The sequence below is a fragment of the Harpia harpyja genome, chromosome 8 (assembly GCF_026419915.1).
Source record: "Harpia harpyja isolate bHarHar1 chromosome 8, bHarHar1 primary haplotype, whole genome shotgun sequence".
NCBI classification, from domain to species: Eukaryota; Metazoa; Chordata; class Aves; order Accipitriformes; family Accipitridae; genus Harpia; species Harpia harpyja.
In genome coordinates, this window is record NC_068947.1 from 1,962,690 (window position 1) to 1,983,850 (window position 21,161).

The 21,161-nt window shown below is 37.7% G+C and overlaps 1 protein-coding gene across 2 annotated transcripts in view; it reads left to right on the plus strand.

The window, feature by feature from the left end:
• MBTPS2 (membrane bound transcription factor peptidase, site 2) overlaps nt 1-21,161 on the plus strand; it is a 37,603-nt gene that overhangs the window by 3,800 nt on the left and 12,642 nt on the right. The window contains exons 2-10 of one of the 2 annotated variants that reach the window (XR_008236260.1): nt 1,582-1,730; nt 3,473-3,611; nt 7,439-7,542; nt 9,996-10,123; nt 13,952-14,070; nt 15,027-15,207; nt 17,689-17,783; nt 19,744-19,939; nt 20,072-20,136. Coding sequence is in view for 1 of the 2 variants with exons in the window: in XM_052794331.1 (XP_052650291.1) it covers nt 1,582-1,730; nt 3,473-3,611; nt 7,439-7,542; nt 9,996-10,123; nt 13,952-14,070; nt 15,027-15,207; nt 17,689-17,783; nt 19,744-19,939 (1,111 nt within the window). In the remaining variant the exon portion in view is untranslated. The remainder of the gene's footprint in view (nt 1-1,581; nt 1,731-3,472; nt 3,612-7,438; nt 7,543-9,995; nt 10,124-13,951; nt 14,071-15,026; nt 15,208-17,688; nt 17,784-19,743; nt 19,940-20,071; nt 20,137-21,161) is intronic. The other variant, XM_052794331.1, reaches the window with a different exon arrangement.

The window sequence follows — 21,161 nt, forward strand, 5'->3', positions numbered from 1 at the left end:
AGTGGTGTAATAGGTGATACATGAACAATGACCTGAGTAAATGGGTCTCGTGTCCTAGGAAAATTGTTACTTGAAATAAATTTTTAGTGTTCAAATTTTAATTAATTCAACAAAATGAGAAAAGCTATGATTATAGTTGTGCCAGATGAGATCCTCACTGCCCACCACTACTGCAGCAGGATGGGAGGAATGTAAGGAACTTGGAAAGTTCTAAATTTGTTAAAAGAACCACAGAGGACAGCCAGAAACTGGTGAAGTTCCTCTTGGGGGTGGAGAAGGGAGCCTGTTGTGCACTACGCATTCCCCATGTCTTCATTAGGTGAAACTGTTCCCCACTCTGAACATCTTTTTGCCCAAATAAAAACAACATTTAATAAACAGTTTCCCAGATAAATTAACATCCCATTTTTCACGCCTTTCAGGAATCTAATTAATCAGACTTAACTTTCCTTGAAAATGTAAATGCTGAGAGTTAAGTTGAAGATGTTTTAAGTGCATGCCTATTTCTATTTTGATGTTTTATCTCTATAAATACCATTTACTTCTCAGGTTAGAACTCATAGGGAAACTGGGGAACAATGCTCCAGTTCAGACAGCTCCAACGACTTGTCTGGATTATGTCAAGAGACACTCCTGCCTTGGGAGCTGCCCAAAGTCGGACGGCTCAAAGCTCTGGTGTGCTTTTCCTGAGCTATGAGCTCCTCTTTCACCTCCAAGGAAAGCATTCCTTCAGTTGGGTTTCTGATACTAGCTTCCATGAAGCAGGCTGAGTAAAGCCTATTGAGAAGGCAAGTGCCATGTACTATAAAGTAGCGATTGCAAAACTATGTCTATCGGTCTATAATATCAGATAATACTGCAGATAAGTATTAATCATATATTTTATAGGTCACTTTTCTCATAAAGAGAAATCTTTGCAACTAGTAGCAAGGCATTGTAGCAGTAGTATCTTGAAATGCTGGGAAGTTATCATAGTGAAATCGCTGCTGCTCTAGAGGTTGATAATTTTAAATTCCTTCTGCTTTTTGTTAGTATGATCAAATATTTCAGAGTCTCTTTAGACATAGTCTTTGTGTTTGAAAAATAGACCTTATTTTTACCCTCACTAAAGGGTGTCCGCAGTACTGATCCGTATCTCACCAATATTAGAAACACTTTTTTCAACTGAAACCAAAAGAAGCCTTTTTCTTTATTGTAGTTTTTAAAATGTTTACTGGAATATAATTTCACATTGAAAAAAATACCATAAACAGTTCAGTCCTTAGCCTTCTAACCAGACAGTTAAAACCTATTGAAAGTGATTTAACACTAGGAAAGATGATACAAGATCTTGTTTGTCAAATTGGATACCTGATCTCTCTTGCAATCCTAGAACTGTTGCAATTTACATCAAAACAGTGGCATAACGTTTTCATATTACACCTCATACCTACCTATATGTCAAAATATAAATAAAGTGCAGGACATTTACCTAAGTTATACATCCATTTATATACAAAAAGATCACATTTACTTCTTGGTCACGTAACACAAAATCATCCTAGACGTTTTTGGTCAAACTAATTTTCCATTGTTTTGCAGTCATCCAACTCTCTGAAAGCATCTTATGAAGACTGGCTGCTGACATACGGCTTGAGCATCTCTCCTTTTCACATGCGATGGCAAACAGCTCTCTTCAACCGCCAGTTCTACAACTGGGGGAGATGGAAACCCAGATTTCTGTATTTATGGTATAAATTCAGGATTTTTTTTCCTCTGTCAAATACAGAGACAACAACTTAACCACATCTGTGCCTTTCAGCCTTAAAAGTACAATGGATAGACATGGTTATTTCACCAGGCTAATGATAAAACCAAACTAGTGTGGTTGCTGTAATTGTACTGTGCCAGTTCAAGTCTTTCTCCTCTGCTAAAAAATACATAGCTGTAATATAAATTGCATATTGAGATGCTATAAAACTAGAAATCTGTAAACTATTGTTACCTATGGTTTGAACTATACACAATTCTGAAGAGTACAGCTATTACATGTAATACTGCGTACAGAAGTAGGTCTGAAAGCAGCTTCTCATGTCCTAGATCTGTCCCTCACTGTACACTGAGCTCTCCCCTGATCACTAGAGTTTACAAAGTATTCAAAGACAGTTGCGTCCCTGTTGTCAATCGTTGCCCAAACATTCAGCAGCTGTACCTGCTTGAGAGCACATTGCTTACCTTCTGTCTTTTATATGCCTGCACCTTTCCCTGCTAAGATTGCACAGACTGGTTGCTGGGCATGGGTAAGTAAGCAGGGTGGTTAGTATGGGTGCTCCTGGACCGGTTTAGAAAACTATTGCCTCAGTTGCCTTCCTAGCATTACTTTATATCTGCTCTGAAAATATAAAATTAGTAAGGTTTGAATTTCTTTTCATTTCCTGTATTGCTACGCTCAGTGAGATAGTAATATGAGAGGTCTGTTTTGCATGGGTTTCTCTCGTATGTAGTGCTTTTATTATTTCAGTCTGAAATAGTTCTATATCAATCACAGTTTTTTAATGCGTATAATTTATTACAGTATAATGTTTCCACCAGTCTCTTTAATTAACATTACAAGTACGTGTTGCTTAAAATAAATCTACTAAATCCCAGTGGGCTTTGTTAAGGGTGGTAAGAGAACAGTTATGGTATTGTGAGAGGAAGAAGGACCGGTAGTGAATTGAAGTATTTTAGCTAGAAAATAAACTTTATCACATCCTTCAACTATTGGACATTGTAAAATAATAATAATAACAACACTGAATAAAAATTCACCACTAGGTGGACTGATGTAAATTGAATGATTTTCAACACTGATTTTAATGAAAAATAAATTGGTGAGAAGGACAATTTTTTTTAAGTAACTGATTTTAATCTGGTCTTGTAGTTGTACCTTTTAGTTGTTGTTCTTTAAAAAAGGCTGAGTCTCATTTATTGGTCTTTAGCTCTTTTTATTGTTTGTAAGGAAGATGCAAAATTTATTGAAAAAGGTTATATAAATAAATATGTATGCTGCCCCATCATTTGATCCAGGTCTCTAGATATCTGATGGTGTGGTGCAACATGGTACGTTATACATTGTTAGTGAAGTTTTTCTATTCATAGCTAAAGGCAAGTTACGTGTATTGGGTAACTGAATAAAATTTAGAATGTGTAAGAACAACATAAAAATATTTGAAAATTAATCAGGATGTAGTTTGGATGCAAAACATTTATTAAACAAGGAAAATATTATATGTTATTAGTCAATGTTATTAGGATATGTTATTATCGTTACTAGTTTCCTTTAGCTAATATTTTTGTACTGGATTGTTGATACATGAATGGTAGTAGCATCAGATAAGTTTTGCCCTATGAGTTTGGTGTGGCAAGTTGTGCTGAAGCAGTTACATGCTCGGAGAATATACCCTATCTTCTTGCGGCTATGCACTGCTAAACTATTTGCTTCTCTTTATAGGTTCAGCATAGGAATGGTGTTTGGTATCGTTGCCATGTTTGGCTCTGTTATTCTTCTCGGAAAGACACTGATGCAAACACTGACACAGATGCTCACCGAAGCACCGAAAGCCCAGAATGATCGTATGCTGCAAGTTGTGGTAAGTGTTCTCTCCTCAGGTCTTTATTCGAGAGTTGTGAACTGATCTTAACCAGCCTCCTAATGGGGTATGTGATGCTTAAATTCTCCCATGCAAGAATAACCTAACTCCTGACATTCATCTACATAAAAATTTGCTGGTTTGTTTTCAGCCTTAAAAATGGGGAGTGGAGGTAGTAAAACAGGGGAAGGCAAATGAAGACAAACATGTGGAAGAGTTTATATTAAAAATTCTCAGGAGTGAGAGCTGGCTAGTAATTTGGAAAAGCCCTAAATTATCATAGTATTAAGAATACAAAATGGAGCTAAGAATTTCCCTGCTCTGAGCTGTGCAATGTAGCAGCACTGGTGGCCTTAAAGTTTGCAGAGCACATCCATAATCCACAAGAAGAGAGGTGTTCTATTTCATTTATTACAATAAAAAACATCAGTGGAAAAGGAAAGAAGTGTAAAGAGCTTTGTGTGATAGTGGAAGCAAAGATTCATTAGTGAAGAGATGGCATATTTTTTGATTGTTCAAGGACTTATGCCCTAATTTACGGTGTGAAATTGAAAGTGCTGTTTCTGGCAGCATCTAGTCAAAGGCCTAATAACAATGTATTTGTTTTATGGATTTCTGATGCTGGACAATATATTGTGTGGTTTTAGAAAGGAATGTATTTCACAGAATGGGAGAGATTGCAAATACTGTCTGTTTTATCTCTGCGCAAGGCAGCAGTGGAAGAACTGACATTGCCTTACAACACTTTTAACTTGGAGGGATTCCTAGCCACCCTTATTTCCCCAAGAGTGCTATCTCGCCAGAATGTACGGTCATTTTCCAGAAATGCAGAAAGTCCTATGAGATTGCTCTGCCTTCTGCTGCATGGCCTAGAGCCGGAGTGCCTAACCATTTTCCTCTATTTAAATACTCAGCTCGTCTAACGAACAGAAGTTGGGAATTGTGTGCTGCCGTGGTAGGCCTTCCTCTAAGTGGTAAACTGACTACGTGCAGCTAGAATTAAAAAATTGCATGAGTGCGGGAAGCCTGATCATTGGCACGTGCCATAAACTCGGTGCCTTTGGGACGGTTTGGGTCTGTCTCACGCAGGGTGAACGCAGCAAAGGCAGTATGTGTTGGCAAAAGCAGGCAACGAGACCTGGGAGAGAACTGCTGGTACTGCCAGGGCAGTCCCCTGCTCCACAGCCTGCTCCTGAATGATCTCCAGAAGCAGACAGGAGCAGGCAGTCTCTGCGTCCAATAGAGCACTGGTTAGGCATGAGACAGAAAATTGTTAATTTACATGCCAACAGAGTCTATCCTAAGCATGTATGTCTGCCTTACATCTTCATTTCCTGAGATCGTTATATGGATTGATCCACTTCTGTGACACCAAAGCAGTCAATTGCGATATATTGCTCTTTGGAGAAAGTAACATAGAGGCAACCAAAGTAAAGGTGAGCCTTTGGAATTAATCTGGTGTGAGTTGGAACTGTGAAAGCAGAAATCTAGGATAATGTTCACGGTTTCAATGTGGAATTGATTCCTCAGTGACTGCCTGCTGGCAGTATCACTGCACTCAAACAAAGGACAGACTGGTACTGAAAAACATGTAATATATGGGGATAATGTCACGTATGGGGAGAAGGTTACTTTTCCTAAGATGGCTCGTGGTTCTCTTTCTTTCCTACCTCATTCTTTCATTTCCAAATGGTCACAGTTGTATAATTCTGCCTTTAAAAGTGTTTAAGTATTCTTTTTGAGGGGAATGTGCTAGCATAAGTTGACACAAAAAAGTGACCCATGTGTGGTTGCAAAGAGGTGAAGACAAGTCAGGAGGACCTTCTCCTCATTTAAATTAGTTATTTGTATTTGACTGCCTGGAGGAGAGTAAGTTGGGGTTTTTTTAACTCAACTTTAGCCTGTGGCATAAATCTGTTTAGCCTTTGGCTATGGAGAGAGGGAGATACCGTTCTGCTTATGTTTTATTGATTAAGATTTTTGTACCCTTCCTCTTTTGTTCAGTCATGTACTTTATATAAAACACCCATCTGTAGGCAACTGGGCTGTTTTTCTTCAGCTGCCCCCCTCTTGTGTTGGTTGCCTGTTGACAAAAGTGGGAAAGAGGTAGATCAGTTACTAGCAAAGGATCTTCTTTTACTAAAGGCATTTCCAGAAGACCATAAAATATAAAATGACAATGCTTATTAGCAAAATACTGCTATTTATTTCAGAACCCTTCATAAGAGTTAGCTTCCCTTTTAGGTGAATCTTAAACTAGCTTCTTGGACGTGAAGTCTGGAAGCGTCCGGGGCTGTGTTCTAACGGGCTATCGTGATGGTGGTGTTAAGACGACAACTCTTGCTATTGCTGTCTGTCCTCCCGCGTGCCCGGAGCAGAGGGCCTCTGGCAAGGCCAGTTAACTGATGCACTAGTGCCACCAGCTGATGCTGTAATACATTCGGTGGATGCTTAACGAATGAAGAGCAGCTGTCTTCCTACAGCGAGGTACGATAGTCGTGCCTGTTAAGATAAATAGCTCAGTCATGATCACGCTCTGGACAGAATTTGTGAGATGATTCGGTTTAACATTAATGGAAACAGTCTTTTGAAGGATTTCTTTTAGCTAGATTGTCTCACCGACCTATCGTAGAGTTCTGCTGCACGGGTAGGTGAATGCATACAATCGAGGAATGTGCGGGACCGAATGAAGGTAGAATCGAACGGGATCTGCTCACTTGGATCTGCATCCTTTTGTGTCCCACAAGGGCAGCTTTTAGAGAGTCCTATAGGAAGGCCGGGAATTTTTACCCCTAGCATCTCTCTTCTGCCACTGGACTGCAATGGAAGTTGTGCTCACGTCAGGTGTTAGTGACTGCGGTGGAGCGTGCCCTGCCGCGAGCAGGGAGAGCTGCGGAGCAGACGGGAGACCTGTCGCAGAGCAAGCGGCAGAAGTGGCCTTATCCCACTGCGGCACGGCAGCTGAGCGGGGATGGGAACCGAGCAGGAGGAAGGTCCCTCAGGAGGAAAGAGGGGATGGTTCCTCCTTCTCTGACTTTGAAGCCTGTCTGGAAGCAGCCGGTGTCTCATGACTAGTACAGGGAAGGACTTGGGGAGCACTGGGAATCCACAGCAACAGGAGGAATGCGAGGGGACTGCATATTATGTCTTATATAAATCAAAATAGTACACTCATTTCAAGTGCTTTTTTTTTTAAAGGTTAAATTGCTGTATGTAGACTGCCAAAACTTGAACAATAGACAAAAGTTACCCTTTTTTTGGCCTTGTAAATTTGGGATAGTCGCGTGATTTGGATAGCGAGAGAGAAGGGAGACTGACAGTTCTGGTTGTAGGCTCATTTTTTGAACTTTTAGGGCTCATAGTGTTTTAAGTGCCATACAGTCTTTTTAGGGTTTTTTTTGAGGGGTGGATCTTCTCCATAGCTACATGACTGGCTGCAGGAAATTGTCAACTAATGCTCACAGTTGCCAAGCCTGTTTCATTTGAGTGGAAGTCTGTGTACATTTTTATAAACTTGTTGAGCTTAATATAGAGTAGGACACATTCTGTCAGGGCTGTGGGGAGTAAGTAGGGTGGGGAGAAGGCTTTTGTGCCTGGAGAGCTTTTCAACCTTCAACAAAAGAATATATATTTAATATATTTTAAAATACATTGAATAAATTGGGAGAAGAGGTACAGACTGATAGTGCTGCATGAGAACAGCCCCTGTTCTGTTGCGGGTCTGAAGAAGCTGAGTGAGAGCAGCAAGTTTAGGGGCAGAATGATTTGTCTTTGTACCCCTTGGTTTCCTCCTGTGTTTTGTTTTGTTGTCATGCCCACATCAACAGGTGCCTGGTGTAAACTTGCCTGTCAGCCAGCTGACCTATTTCTTCTCCGCAATCCTCATCAGCGGTGTGATACATGAAGTCGGCCATGGGGTGGCAGCTATTCGGTAATACAAATTATTTTTCTCTTACTATGTGCCAACAAAGCCTAATATTCCAGAGCATGTACTTACAGGTGGATGTTGTTCGCACTGCTTCGGTTTATCTAGAGAGTCTGTTTATTCTGTGTTTCATAGCTTCCTTAGATTTTAGGTTTGGAAGGGCGTACAATTAAGGATAGAGTTTTAATGTAGTGTCTATTCTACAGATCATGAGAAAGGACTTCTGCTTTGCAAATAAACCATGCTGCCTCAGGTTTAAAATAATACTTCTTTAAAGTGGTCCTGTTTTTCACACAACAGTTGCATTTCTGCAGCTGTGGCACTTGAAGAGGACCCATGTGCTATTGCACAATGGTACTTTAAAATAGATTTTAAATTGATTTGTTTAAACATAGCTTGTGAAGTAGCATACAAACAGGCTGAAGCAGTAACTCAGTCAAATGTGATTTGCCCCTATTAGTCTCAATGATGTGTTAGTTTTCATCAAAGATGATATTTTTAATGTCATTTAACTATGATGATTACTTCACAAAGAAGTTATTTGACATGGTTAGTCGTTACTGTTAAATGGCACTCTAACATAAGAAGGTTAAGTGGTGGTTACTGGGACTGATAGTCAGGTGTCCTCTGCATTTCTCCTGGACATTGTCATTATGTGTCCCATGACCGTGAAGCCCTAAGCTGTTTCTCTGATTTCCGTGAGCGTAGGGAGTCATGACTGCATCTTAACCCATTGCTACCTTTTTTTATAACCCCAAGGGTTCTCAATTAAAGGGCTGGTTTGGGACCCTCTGTGTTTCATATGCTCTGTTTGTCTCTCAGCTTTTTTCCCCTAATATCCACAGGGATTTTTCTGTGGAGGATGAAGCTCTTGCTCATCCCACCACAGGCAGAAGCAACAAAATTTCCATTCTCTTGCAGTGCCTTCACATGCTGCTGGCTAAGGGCAGAGAAGCCAGGAGTAACTACAGAGCTCTTCTATAAGCAGAATGACTAATTCTTACACCTTAGTGGTGTGATATCTTCATTCAAGATCTGGAGCAAATGCTCTGATATTCAAGTTTGGGTTATGTCAAAAAATTGATTCCCGGCTATTCCAGGGAAGAAATTAGTTTGTCCAATGTACATTGCTGTTGCTGTTGCTCTTTTCTGCTTGACTTTTTTTTTTTTTTTTTTTCCTTCCTCCTAGCACAGGTTGGGTCTATAGTGCTGTTACGGTCAATCCTCAGGGTTTAGGCTTTACTAAATAGCTATGCTGTGTGCAAGTTTTACTATTCTGGCAAATCACTTTGACTCCCTGAAATCTAATACACTTTCGCCAACTTCAGTTCAAGATAGGATTGGCTGTGAACTACAAGAGCTTAAAATATTTGAGCCTTAGCTTAGTCAAGGCTTGTGCCAAAAAAGCCTTTTCTTCTTTCCTCTGTACCTCCTACCCAAGTCATGAAATCATGTATAGGCATTAGACTGCCTATTACTAATTGGTAGCATGGGTGTGTCTGATGACTTTACTCTGGGGAATTAATGTATTACTTCATTCTGATTAGTTTTGTATAATTCTGTCTCGTCTTTAATGTATATGCACAATAAATAAATAAATGTGAATAAATAAAATACTATGCCCAGTGTACTGTCTCAGTAAAGATATGGGATTAGCTGATCCATGCCTGGTTTGTCTTGGAATAATAATTGGAATGTAATTGTTTTGGAACATGATTGTCATGCCCCTATAAGTCCCTTATGAAATTTCTAGCTTCATAAAACCTTTACATAGTTATTCCAAAAAGTGCCATTTAAAGGCAATTGTAAAACCTCTGAAATATATATATTATCTGTATGGCAGTGTCAGCTACTAATATATTTAAATAGCATTTGTCCTTTTAACTTCTTGACTTGTTTTCATTTTTTCAGAAGACATTTCATTTTTGTTATGACATCTCATTTTTGTTAGTTTACAATTTACTCTAAATTTCACTTAGGAGAAGCAGAGAAATTACAAATTCCAGAAATCTGTAAGTGTTTCTTTAAAAGGAAAGTGATTGCTTCTTCCAGATAATTTTTCATAGATTAGTTTGACACTGCATCCTACAGGCTGCCATTTTTTTACTTAAAAGAAAAAAATCCCCCAAATGTTAAAATATGTGTTGACTTGAAAGTAGTTTGGGTTTTTTTTAAGTATTTTATGAGTTGCTGCTACCAGGAGACAGAAAAGAAGTTGAACTTATCCTTTGTTTTTTACCAGGCTTACAAATGTGTGCTGCTTAAAAGTGGCAACTACTACAGAAAACATCCTTTAGTTTAATTATCTTTCAATTATTTGTATTGTGAAAAATAAGTTAGTTTTATAATTATAATTTTAATTATTGTCATTGTCAAAAATATGTGTGCTATGTAGAATCTCTCAGTTTTTCTTCTGTTTGTTTACAGCAACACCACTTCATTTTTCTTTTCTTTTTAAGAGAACAAGTACGATTTAATGGATTTGGGATTTTTATCTTCATTGTCTATCCTGGAGCATTTGTTGACCTGTTCACAACCCACTTGCAACTGATATCTCCAGTCCAGCAATTAAGGATATTCTGTGCAGGTAATAGTTTGTGCTTTTTTATTAAGTCTTTGCTTAGCACAGTTACTTATTCTACAGGCATCATTTGTGAATCCTTGATGGAGGATTGAAGGTTTAAAATGAAGAAGTACAAAAGCTTCTCTTTACCTAAAGGTCATCCTTCTGTTCTGAATCTAAATTGTGATTTCAGAAAATCATTTGAACGTTACTGTCCATATTGTGCTGCTTACTGGAGGAGACACAGTTTCTAGGAGCTTAAATGAGTACCAATTTCCTGTCATGAAGAACGTTACTATATCCTAGATCTGATTCAAAATAGATGTGCATAAGAAATTCCAGTTGCGCGCTTGGGGAAAAAGTGTGGTTTGTGACCTTCCTCTCTCTCATTAGAATAAGCTCTTACACCAGCTCAGGTGCGGAAGTTTTTTGGTTTGGTTTGGTTTTTTTGATGCATACTGCCTAAGTAGCAAAACCTTGGAGCACGCAAGCTGGAAAATACTCAGCCAGAAGACTGGTAGTATGAGAACATCACTTGCTGTCACAGGTGAACACCCCTGAGCAATTCACTACTGTTTTCTGCAACAAGACCAATCTATTATGTGATTTTTCAATAGTATTGTGAGTGATTTTCAGTGATGTGTGAGTTATGTTATTATACAGGTCACTGTGTTTTGATGTTGCCATCAGGAGAAAATAAAAGCTAAAACACAAACATCTGAAGAGAATCACAGCTTTTGGCTCCAAATAACCGCCAAGTGTTTTTGATTTGATGTTTTTTGAAGTCTCTGGCTACTTGGAAGTAGAGCCCTGTTGCTGTGGAAAGTTAGACTGAGACTGTGTTACGCTACCTGAATCACTTGTATTACTGATTTCTAGAGACAAAGGTGGTTCCCAAACCACTGAAATAAAGATAGAAAAGTTAGCATCTTGGTTTGGTTCTTGATACTGATGATTTTCTATTGCAGGGGACAGTAGGACAGCAGCCAGCCTGTTGTAATGTTTAGATGCTAACATTGTTTCTTGAATATTGAAACTAAAACATTATATAGAGGGGTTTAGGCTGGGAGTCTGGAAGCCTTTAGCAAAGCATGTTTTCAAGCTTTCATAAGTCAAGTAAATGATGATAAATGTTAGGTAAGTAAATATATCTATATTCCAGATACCCTAATGAACCAAAATCATTCACTGCAGTAGGCTAACTTTTATGAAGCCTTCTTTCTCAAATAAATCAATTTCCATTTTCAGCTACTGTGAACAGAACTGAAAGAGAAGACATGCCGATTTTCAAAATGGGTTGCTTACATATGTTCCTGAGAAATCATCTAGAAAAAAAAGATTATAAGCTGTAATAGAAAATAATTGCTTGCATGTTTCTGATGACAAGCAAACACCTATAATTTTCAGGTTTCTTGGGAAACCTGAAATAGGGGAATACAGTAGGAACAAGTATGTTGCAAGAGTGATTAGCATCAATGGCTTGTTATCAGTTAGGTATAATAAATATATGCATTTTTTTACAGCTGATGATAGGTAGGTTTCATAATTAGGATGTCTGATAATGATAAAATGTGATATTCAGTAAACTTGACTCAGTTTTTCTTAATTGTCAGAGCTGTTGAATGAACCTATTCTCAGTGTTCTGAAGATCTGAGTTTACAGAGATATGCTTTCAGATTTTTGTGTGGCAGCTAAGTAAAAGAGCTAGAGTAGAGAACGACACCGAATATTCCTTTTGTATCCCACCTGTACTCTGGAGATTAAAGAGTATATTCGTTGTACAGCAGATGGCATCATGAGTTCAAGAATAGTGAATGAGCGTTCTTGTAAGACTTGTGATACTTTTGCATTAATTCTATGCCTAGTAGATGAAAAGTGCGTCCATGCAGCACTTTCTTATGATTAGTTCAAATATTCGTATTGCTTTTTGAGATCCTTTTTAATACGTTTTGCCTTGTCTTTAACAGAAAAAGGAGTTAAAGATTTTTAAAACATTATTTTAAGGGCTTTTAAGGGTTGTGTAGTGTTCCTTTTTAAATATAAGGACTTAGGTATCCAGGGATGAGGCTGTTTTAGCAAAATGAAATTGATGGCATACTCAGCAGTGTGCCTCTACAAGTATTCTCGTTTTGAGCCAGTTTATTTTTCTGTGGATTGGCTGGGATGGATTTGAAGCCTTTCTGGTTTAGACTTTCCTGCTGTATTCCACACAGCAAACTGTGTAGATTATGGTATGAAGGCCCATGTTTTCCTAGCTGTTTGGAAGTATTCCTTGTCACCCTTCAGCAGTTCCGTCACCTCTTTATTTATTTTAATTTTTTTTCAGTTTACTCTCTCTAGCAGCCACACTGTTACAAAGGAATTTTGTTTCTCTCTTAGATTTTGATCATTTCTTAAGCTGGAAAAAATAAAGTTTATTTTTAAGATAAAAAGGTTAAAACAATTAAGTTAAAATATTTACTTAACACTTTTGGGTTTGTTGCACTTGTGTGTGTGTGTGTACACGTATACGTATATGTGTGAGAGAGAACTGCATGCTGAAACATTTCATCTATCTGATTGCCTTTCAATGAGATGAATAAAAACTTAGAGAAAGAGAAATCACTTTAAGAAGCATCTACTAGGCTGCTTCTAATGGCAACAAACCCTTAGTTGAAGTACTCCAAAAATGTCTTTCATTTCTGCAGCATCAGAAACATTGTAAAAGAAGACCAGGCAACATGTAGAGATAGCCAGGGGAAGTAGGAGTTATGTTATGATTCCTGTGTTATATACAGTGGAAGAAAGATAGGTTTAATATGTTTTTAAATATATTTACTTCAGTTCCTATCCTGTAACTGTACTGTAAATATAGAACTGAATCAAACCCCTCTTAACAAGATGAAGCACTATAAGAAGGAAATAAGGAGTCTTCAACATTCCAAAGTTTTCCTGCATTGGTCATACAAAAATGTTTGTCCAAGAACACAAATGAAATGAGAAAATTTGTGTAGCACTGGATGTTGAAGGAAGCCAAGTGTGTCTTATGATAGCGATTCATTTCTTCCTATGGAGAACAGCATACTGTAAAGATTGCAAAGGAAAATATGTTGTCCAAAATAATGTGTCAGGAAATGCTGATTGCACAACTTAGTTTCTTGATGTGGTTTTACATCCAGATTTTCTTGTAAAAGAAGCCTTTTTTCAAATAATTTTCTAAACTTGTTTGACACATATACATGTAATTATTTTCATGGATATAATGTAGATGACCATGAAAAATACTGAATTACAACTAAATTTCATCTGTCTTGCTGACTAGGACAAACAGTGTTTATTCACATATAAGCCCATTGATTAAGATTATTAAATTCAACAGTTTATTGTGGTAGAAGGTGAAAAGTAATACATTTCATTCCACTAGTTTTTTAATATTTATGATTGATGACAACTCTGTAGATAGAAACTCTAGTTTAAGAATTGATTCAGAAGCCCAGTTTTTCTTCTGGATATTCTGCCCACTGCACACTACATGGAAAAGTAGTGTTATGTGATGAAATATCAATATGGTAGAATGACACCTTAAAAATGGACTTACCACTTCCCTGTCTTTTCTGATAGTATAATTCTCAGGGGTTCAGAGGCTTCTCTAAAACTCCCCTACAAAGTGACACCATAGAAACTTAAGTTTGTAAAGTAATACACATATACTTCTTTCCTGCCTATGTTCACAAATTAACTTTTCATCCATTCTGACAGTAATTATTTCAGGGAGGTTAATTAGAAGGTAACTGTAGAACCTTGCATTTCAAAAATGCCTTTTTGTTATTAGTGTTTATTTAGAAATGTGATTTTTTTTTTCCTTCTTTTTAGGAGTATGGCATAATTTTGTTCTTGGTGTTGCAAGTTTCATGGGTTTGTTTCTGCTGCCAGCCATTCTTTTCCCTTTCTATTACACGGGTGTCGGGGCACTTGTCACTGAGGTCGCAGAGGTAAGAAAAGATCTTTACTGGTGTCATATAATATGCTTTGTGACCTGAAATGTACCTGTGTCTCTTATTTTCACGGACAAATTTAGTCAGTGCAGCACTCTGCAGAATTTAATACATGGCACTTTTTGTCTGCTTAAAGTTTCCTTCTCAGTCTCATGTTTTCTAGTATTAGTAAATGAAGGAACATGGCATGAATAATGATAGACTATTGAGCATACTATAGAACTGTTTAGACATTTGAGATGAGTTTGCAGACTTATTTCTGGGGGTTTTTTTTAACTTCTTTTCAATATTGGCACCAAGTAAATCTAATGGAAACTGCATTATCACTCTAGTTATTACTATCTGTTTTTAATGTTAAAGATTATTTTGAGCTGATTTCCTTGCTTGTTTGGTCAGCTGGAAGCAAACTAGAGATAGACTGCTGAGTTTCTGGAAAGGACTGATTTTTTTCTGACTTAATCAAATACAGCACAGTTGAACAGCAGAGCTGAAAGGATTCAGTCTTTCTTGGATATGAAAGTGAACTGATAGAACTCAAGGACAGTGACATCTATTATGCTTTATACCTTTGAAAGTATAGGTACACCCTGCTTTGTTGAAAGATTTAGGGTATTAATTTAAGCTTCTTGAAGTTAAAATGGTGGGAAAAACCACAACGTATTAACTTGTATGAAAAAAAAGTTACTCAAATATGAAGAGGTCCCCCGAAACACTTGGAGACTTGCCCTATTCTTTTCTTTTTCTTTGCAATAAATAAGTTATTCTTTTTGCAGGATGTCAGCTTTGTAATGCTCTATCGTAAGTTGAAATAATCAATTCTAGCAGAGCCTGAGATTTTCCTATTTCTGTGGAAATAGCATCTTAAACTAAAGATTTCATTGCTATTCGGCAGAACTGTAAACAAATCCTTGTAGTTTTAGCTATAATAATATGACTGCACTGTTTCTTCTCAGGATTCTCCTGCCAATGGACCAAGAGGTCTTTTTGTGGGAGACCTTGTCACTAACCTACAAGACTGCCCAGTTTATAGTGTGGAAGACTGGAATTCCTGTCTGGGAGACATTTCAGAGAAGTCACAGGTTGGCTACTGTATAAGTGCAGCCACGCTACAGCAATTAAGCTTTCCAGCTAGAGGTATGACTTTAGGTGCTCTCTTCATTATTTTATATTTTATGATGTCTTAAAGACTATTTTGGATTTAGGATTTGTTGTGGGGACAGATTTCTCATGAGTCAAGTCTGCTATCCTGTCTTAAGCAGTGACCAATATGCCATTCATTTTTGTGGAATCTGAAAGTGAGGGAGAGGTAGATATAAGAATTTCTCTGGTCTTCCAGTCATCCTTTACAAATATCCTGTATGATCTGAATAATGAAATTTGCCTCTTCAGGTTATTGCATAACTTGGTTATTAGATAATACAATTATCTCCTCTATCTTTAGTTCAGCTATATGGATCAACTCAGTGATCTTTTGCAGATGTAAATTCCACACGTTACCTTACTGCTTTGATCAGCATGACATTACAAATTGTATGGCTTAACCCAATGATGTGCTTTATTATGGCCACTTCTTCTGATGTGTCTCACTATACGGGTTTTATGTTTCATTTGCTTCTTCAACCACACAATGTCATTGCCCATAAACTCAGTTTTGTCTGGATTGCACATATTGCTTCTACAACTCAGTCTGTTTCCTTCTGTTTTCATTTATACATTAGAGTGCTTGTTGCTGTAATAGCTTACCCCTGAGAAAGAGGGGAGGGGAAAAAAAAAGTCAACTGAACTAAACTAGAACAATAAACAAAAATTAAGTAGAACAAAAAAGAACAGTCAAGTTAAATTGGATGAATGTCTTGTGACATGCCCTAAAGCTCTCTCGAGTTTGTTTCATGCAAGCATCCATGGAGACTGAATTCCAAAGGTAAGGGACTGCCACTGAGCAAAACCTGTATGATGCTATTCAGAGCTTTAAAATTGTCGCTGCATTTTTCCATCATACTGGAAGTAAACAGGAGGTCAGCCAGCTCGACTACCCATGTTTTTTGATGCATTATAGTTCTCTTGTGAGACTGAAAAGGTAATTTTTTTTTTTTTTTTTTTTTTTACTATGTAAGGAAAGTAATCTTACAGCTGGAACTAAGATAAATATTTAAACTGGAAACTAGCGGAGTATGGGTAAGATCCTGCTTTTAGAGACCTAACAGTTTGGATTATCCCTCTGAAGAGGAGGGCAACTTTGGCACATGCTTTCAGCTGGGCAGGGATGGCAAGTAAGAACCAATTCTTAGATGCTCTAGGTATATATGCTCAGCTTCTGCTGATTTCTGAAATGCAGTTTCAGAGTCATGGATAATAAAACTGCATATTCTGCAACTGAACCAGTCCTATTTAGATTGAAATACTAGAGACTTAATACTAGAGACTCAATATTGCTTCCAAGCTTGGTTGCTGTATTGTGTTAGCAGCCCATTGTCCCACTGCTGCATTCTAATCAGACCAGTCTGTCTGCATTTTCGGAGCCATAAGCCTCCAGCAGTGAGAAATATTCTGCTGAAATTAAATGAACTCTGTTCGGTCACTAGCAGCTGTTATTTATCAAAATTTTGACAGTTCACAACTTGACATAAATACAGATATCAATAAAAATGTATCAAGCAAATAGACCCTATCTACTTGACCATAAAATGAATGGAGAGTAAACTATCTGAGTATGAAGCTAGACAGAAAACAGTGCCCCAAGGATCTTCTTGAAATTATAAAAAAAAAAAAAAGTGTTTTCAGTGTAGTTTATAAGGAAACTAATTTCATGGTCATTCACTATTCAAAAATATATGTGGTTGGTTAGCCTCAGGGTACTTGAAAAAAGGATTGTACGGTACAGTGCTTGCACCTGTAAGCCCCAGGCATAAAGCTCCATGTTAGTGGACTGCAGGTTATGCAGTGATAAATCAGCAACCAGTATGGCAGGCTTGATCTACCTAAGGAAGGTACTGCTGTGTTACTGTGACACAGATTCTTACAGTTACTATTCTTTTGTGGGTTTTCTTTAAAAGCTGTTGTTGTAGAGTAAGTTAGATTGAATTCATTTAAAGAACACTCATACAAAGATTCTGTACCAGACTACTTAAATCACGGTTTAAAACATAATTTATTCACTGCTGTGGCCTTCAAGGCTTGGAAAGCTTTCAAAACTTGAATCTTGTAAAGGCTTTCACATTTTAAAGAGGACTTTTTGAGTCTTCGTCATTTCCAGAGCCAGCCAGTGAAATCAGTACAGTAGCAGGTAACAAATTTCTATGCCAAACCTTAATGCAAATCGGGGGCAACAGATAAAAGTATTTTGTAACTCATAATGCTCAGAACACGGCAGTGGTAGATCCCCAGTATCTCAAGGAGATTTACTGAGATGAAAAAATCAGTGTGTGACATGATTGAAATCAGGTGACACTGTTAAAGTGGTGAAGCTTATTTTTAGTTGTGACTGAAGCACAGCTAGGCTCTGTGAATTACTATAATTCTTGAAGGCTACAGAATGATTGTCTTTATTCAGAGACTGATTTCTTTTCAGGAAGTTACTATAATATTGATCATTTGCTCTATGCCTATGTTCTTTAGTCTATAGGAGACTCGATGGCACAGTTGAATGTTGTAGTAACAACAGCCTCACAGACATTTGCTTTTCATATAGCAATAACTTGGACAGCCACCTGGTAAGTTACTTAAACTGCTAATTCTGTTTGGTAAATCTGAAATTATTTAAATTAAATTAGTAATATTTACCAACATTTATGCAGCGGACTCAAGTGCTTAAGAATACCTACAGTTTGTAATAAAGGTAGATGTGTATGTTATTCTCCCCATTTACAGCTTAAAACCCCAAAGCATTAGCCATGATTTTTCCCATGATCAATCAGTCTCTGGAAGAACCAGAAAAGATCTTATACCCCTCGTTCCTTTAGGCAGAAGCACACCTCCCCCATTTTCACCAGTGGATGAGAATATTGGTGAGAAGAAACAACTTTTGAGAACAAGGTGAAATTCCTTATTTTGGTGCTTCAGCCTTTAAAGGTACTGAGCACTACAGGCAAAGCCAAGCCCTGGACTATCTGTTCAGTTATTTTGTCTGAAGCCAGCAGTGCTGCTTGGTAAGTTAAACTAAAAACACTCAAGAGAAGGTCCTAGAGATTGCCCAGTTTCTTAAAATCAGGGCCTCCATTTGATTCTTTTTCACCATGTTGATTTTCTTGTAACATGGAAACATATAATGTTTCTCAGTAGGATTTTGACTTACTCTCTTCAAAGTACAGCAATGTTTGTTAAAGTACCTGATCCACATTTACAATGATGTATATTTCTGACAGTTCTCTTTACAAGAAAAAGAGCACAAGTAGGGACTCTGTAAACTTTTCTACCCATACCAGTTTGTTATTGTTTTGATGTCTAGTGATAAATACCCAAAGAAATGGAAATAAGTCTGTTCCTACATCTGCTATGTTTATAGTTTCTATGATGGTAAACTTCCCACTCCAGGGTGTTTTTGTGATATTTAACCATTGAGAATTGAGCACAGACCAGCAGTTCGCTTGAAATGTGACAGTGGCTGGTAACATCTTGGAGTTCAGCAAGATTTGATAAATCACTATCCCACTGAGCTTTGACATTCTTAAGCTCATAGCTGCTACTTAGGAACACAGGAGAAATAAAAGCATCCAGAAGCCTGTGACCTTCAAGTGTCCTTAGACTGACTGTGAGATTTGAACAATTATTTTAAATAGTCTTTGCAGTGCTCTGCAGCAGTATTTGAAAGTGTGCCCTCTCCCCTTCATTAGAATAGAAAGAGCTTGTATTGAGGTTAGTGGAGAGTGTCTGACATTCATGCGTCTGTGGGGAGTGTAACTATCAGGGTAAGAAGCAAGAAAACCTTTTTTTTTTTTTTTTGCTTAAGGCAAACAGTAGATGAAGAACTTTCCTTACTTGTGTTTAAGAACAAAAGGAAAATTATCACTGAGCTTTTGCGAGAGACATGAGGGTGAAAAACAATTTCCTGTTCCTTTCTGCTGTACTCTTTGGCGTGTGGGGAGCAAGAAAGATCTGGTCTTTCAGACTGCAGAGTGAAAGAGTGTTATAAGTAGGACTTGGGACACAGCACTGCATTAAGTCCTGTGTTTGTCTTAGTTGAGAATGGTTTCTTTAGCTACCAAACCTACCTAGCTGGTAGGTTTGTTGGTTTGTTTGCTGAGCATAAGGTTTTGTTCAGCCAAATGAGGTTTTAGATGAATGAAGACTAAAACTCCTTACACAGGTAAGTCACTAGTATGTTGATGCAGGCTCTTTTCATTAGAAACTGCTGACTCATGTTTAGATGTCTTGATTTTTTTGTTGTGCATGTGTGTACCTTTTTAAAAATAGTTAGTTTTTATTTCGGTACACGTGCACACCCTCTCTTCCACATTCCACCAAAAATGGAATGACAGGCTGAATATGTATCAGGTAGAGGTTCTGCAGGATTTGATGAAACAACCCAAAAAAATCAGATTTCAGCTCTTCTTGGGCTGGTAGTATATCAGTGAGGCACTTCCTTTGCTTTAAAAAGGAATATGTAGTACCTTTTATTCTGATCTGTTGGAAAATACCTTTAAATTTGATAATAATTTTAAATGCCCTTTGCAGTATGCCTGTCTGCCAGCACGAAAAGTTATTGAGGCCAGCAAAGTCTGTCGAACCAACATGGACTGCCAGAAAGACTTTGTTCCAAGCTTTTGCGTGACTCCTTCTTTAGAGAACCAAACAAGGCTAATCAGGGTAAAACACCCACCCCATATTGACATGCTGTATGTAGGACACCCCATGCATCTTCAGTACACAGGTTGGTATTATTTATTAAAACAGTTTAACAAAAAAGATTTCTAATATGGTTTACTTTGCCTGGCTGCTTGAACAAGGTCTTGGAGCGCTTGTCAGTTAACTTGTTTAATGCAGAATCCATTTCTTGTTACAGCCAGTGGAGAGACATGGACTACTCAGGCCTAAAATGAAATGTGCACAGTGCAATGAGTTACGAAGGTAATAGAAACCATATGTGATACGAGATGGTTGTTTTTTCAGAAAAGTATGAAAGGGCTATTTCTATAATAGATCTCGCTCAGGTTAGTCATGGGAACCAGGCGCCTGCATTTTCCTAACACATGAACTTCTCAAAATGCTAGTGTAAAATTTCTAGGGCATCTTGCTCTAACACCTTGCCTGGAATATTAGCATGACTGAATCACACCTAATATCCAAGTATCTGTGACAGATTCCCATGACTACTGAGCCACAAGTACAATCACAACATAGTTTTTTCCTGATTATTTTTTTATTTATTTGAATGTCCTAAATTAAATAACATATAACAGTTTAGTTCCTTACTTTGAAATGTGTTATGGCTTTTCTTTAGGCAAGCTTAGATCCTTGAGCCAGGTATGCAAGTAAAAAGTAATTCTGCTTTTGGAGCAAGTCTGGAAAGAATGAACAAACTCACCAACATCCCTACTTAGTAGCTTGAGCAGCATGGTGAAAATTAGCTTCAGATGGGCTTAAAAAAGGATGAAGTGTTAAACTACTGTCCCTTCCTGTGAGGAACCTGCCTGTTCCTCACAGACAGCTGTACTTTGTAGGGGGAGATTTTACTTCAGACATCTTGAAGTGCCTCCTTAGCAAGGCGTTGTACTTTTCTGAATAAGCACAGAAATTAGGTACAAAAGAGTTTTAGAAACAGTGATGAAATCTGGTAGTGTAAATAGATTAGCATTCCTGCATAAACATATTTTTAGTTAATCTGTCAGTCTTTATCTTTCTGTGCTGCTCATATTTTGATACTCTGTGACAAATTATTTATTTCTACTTGTTTACACTATGCCCTCATTTAAGCCCAAAATATGATGTCTTCACTTGTTATTTCTGCCCTCTGGCCATTTAGGAGGAAAACATTGTTTACCTATGTGATAGCAACACACAGTTCTATATTTGATGACATCTATTCCAAATGCAGCAACAAATTTTAAGACTAGAGTTTGATAATTATTTTAAGTTCCTTTCTTGGTCACTAA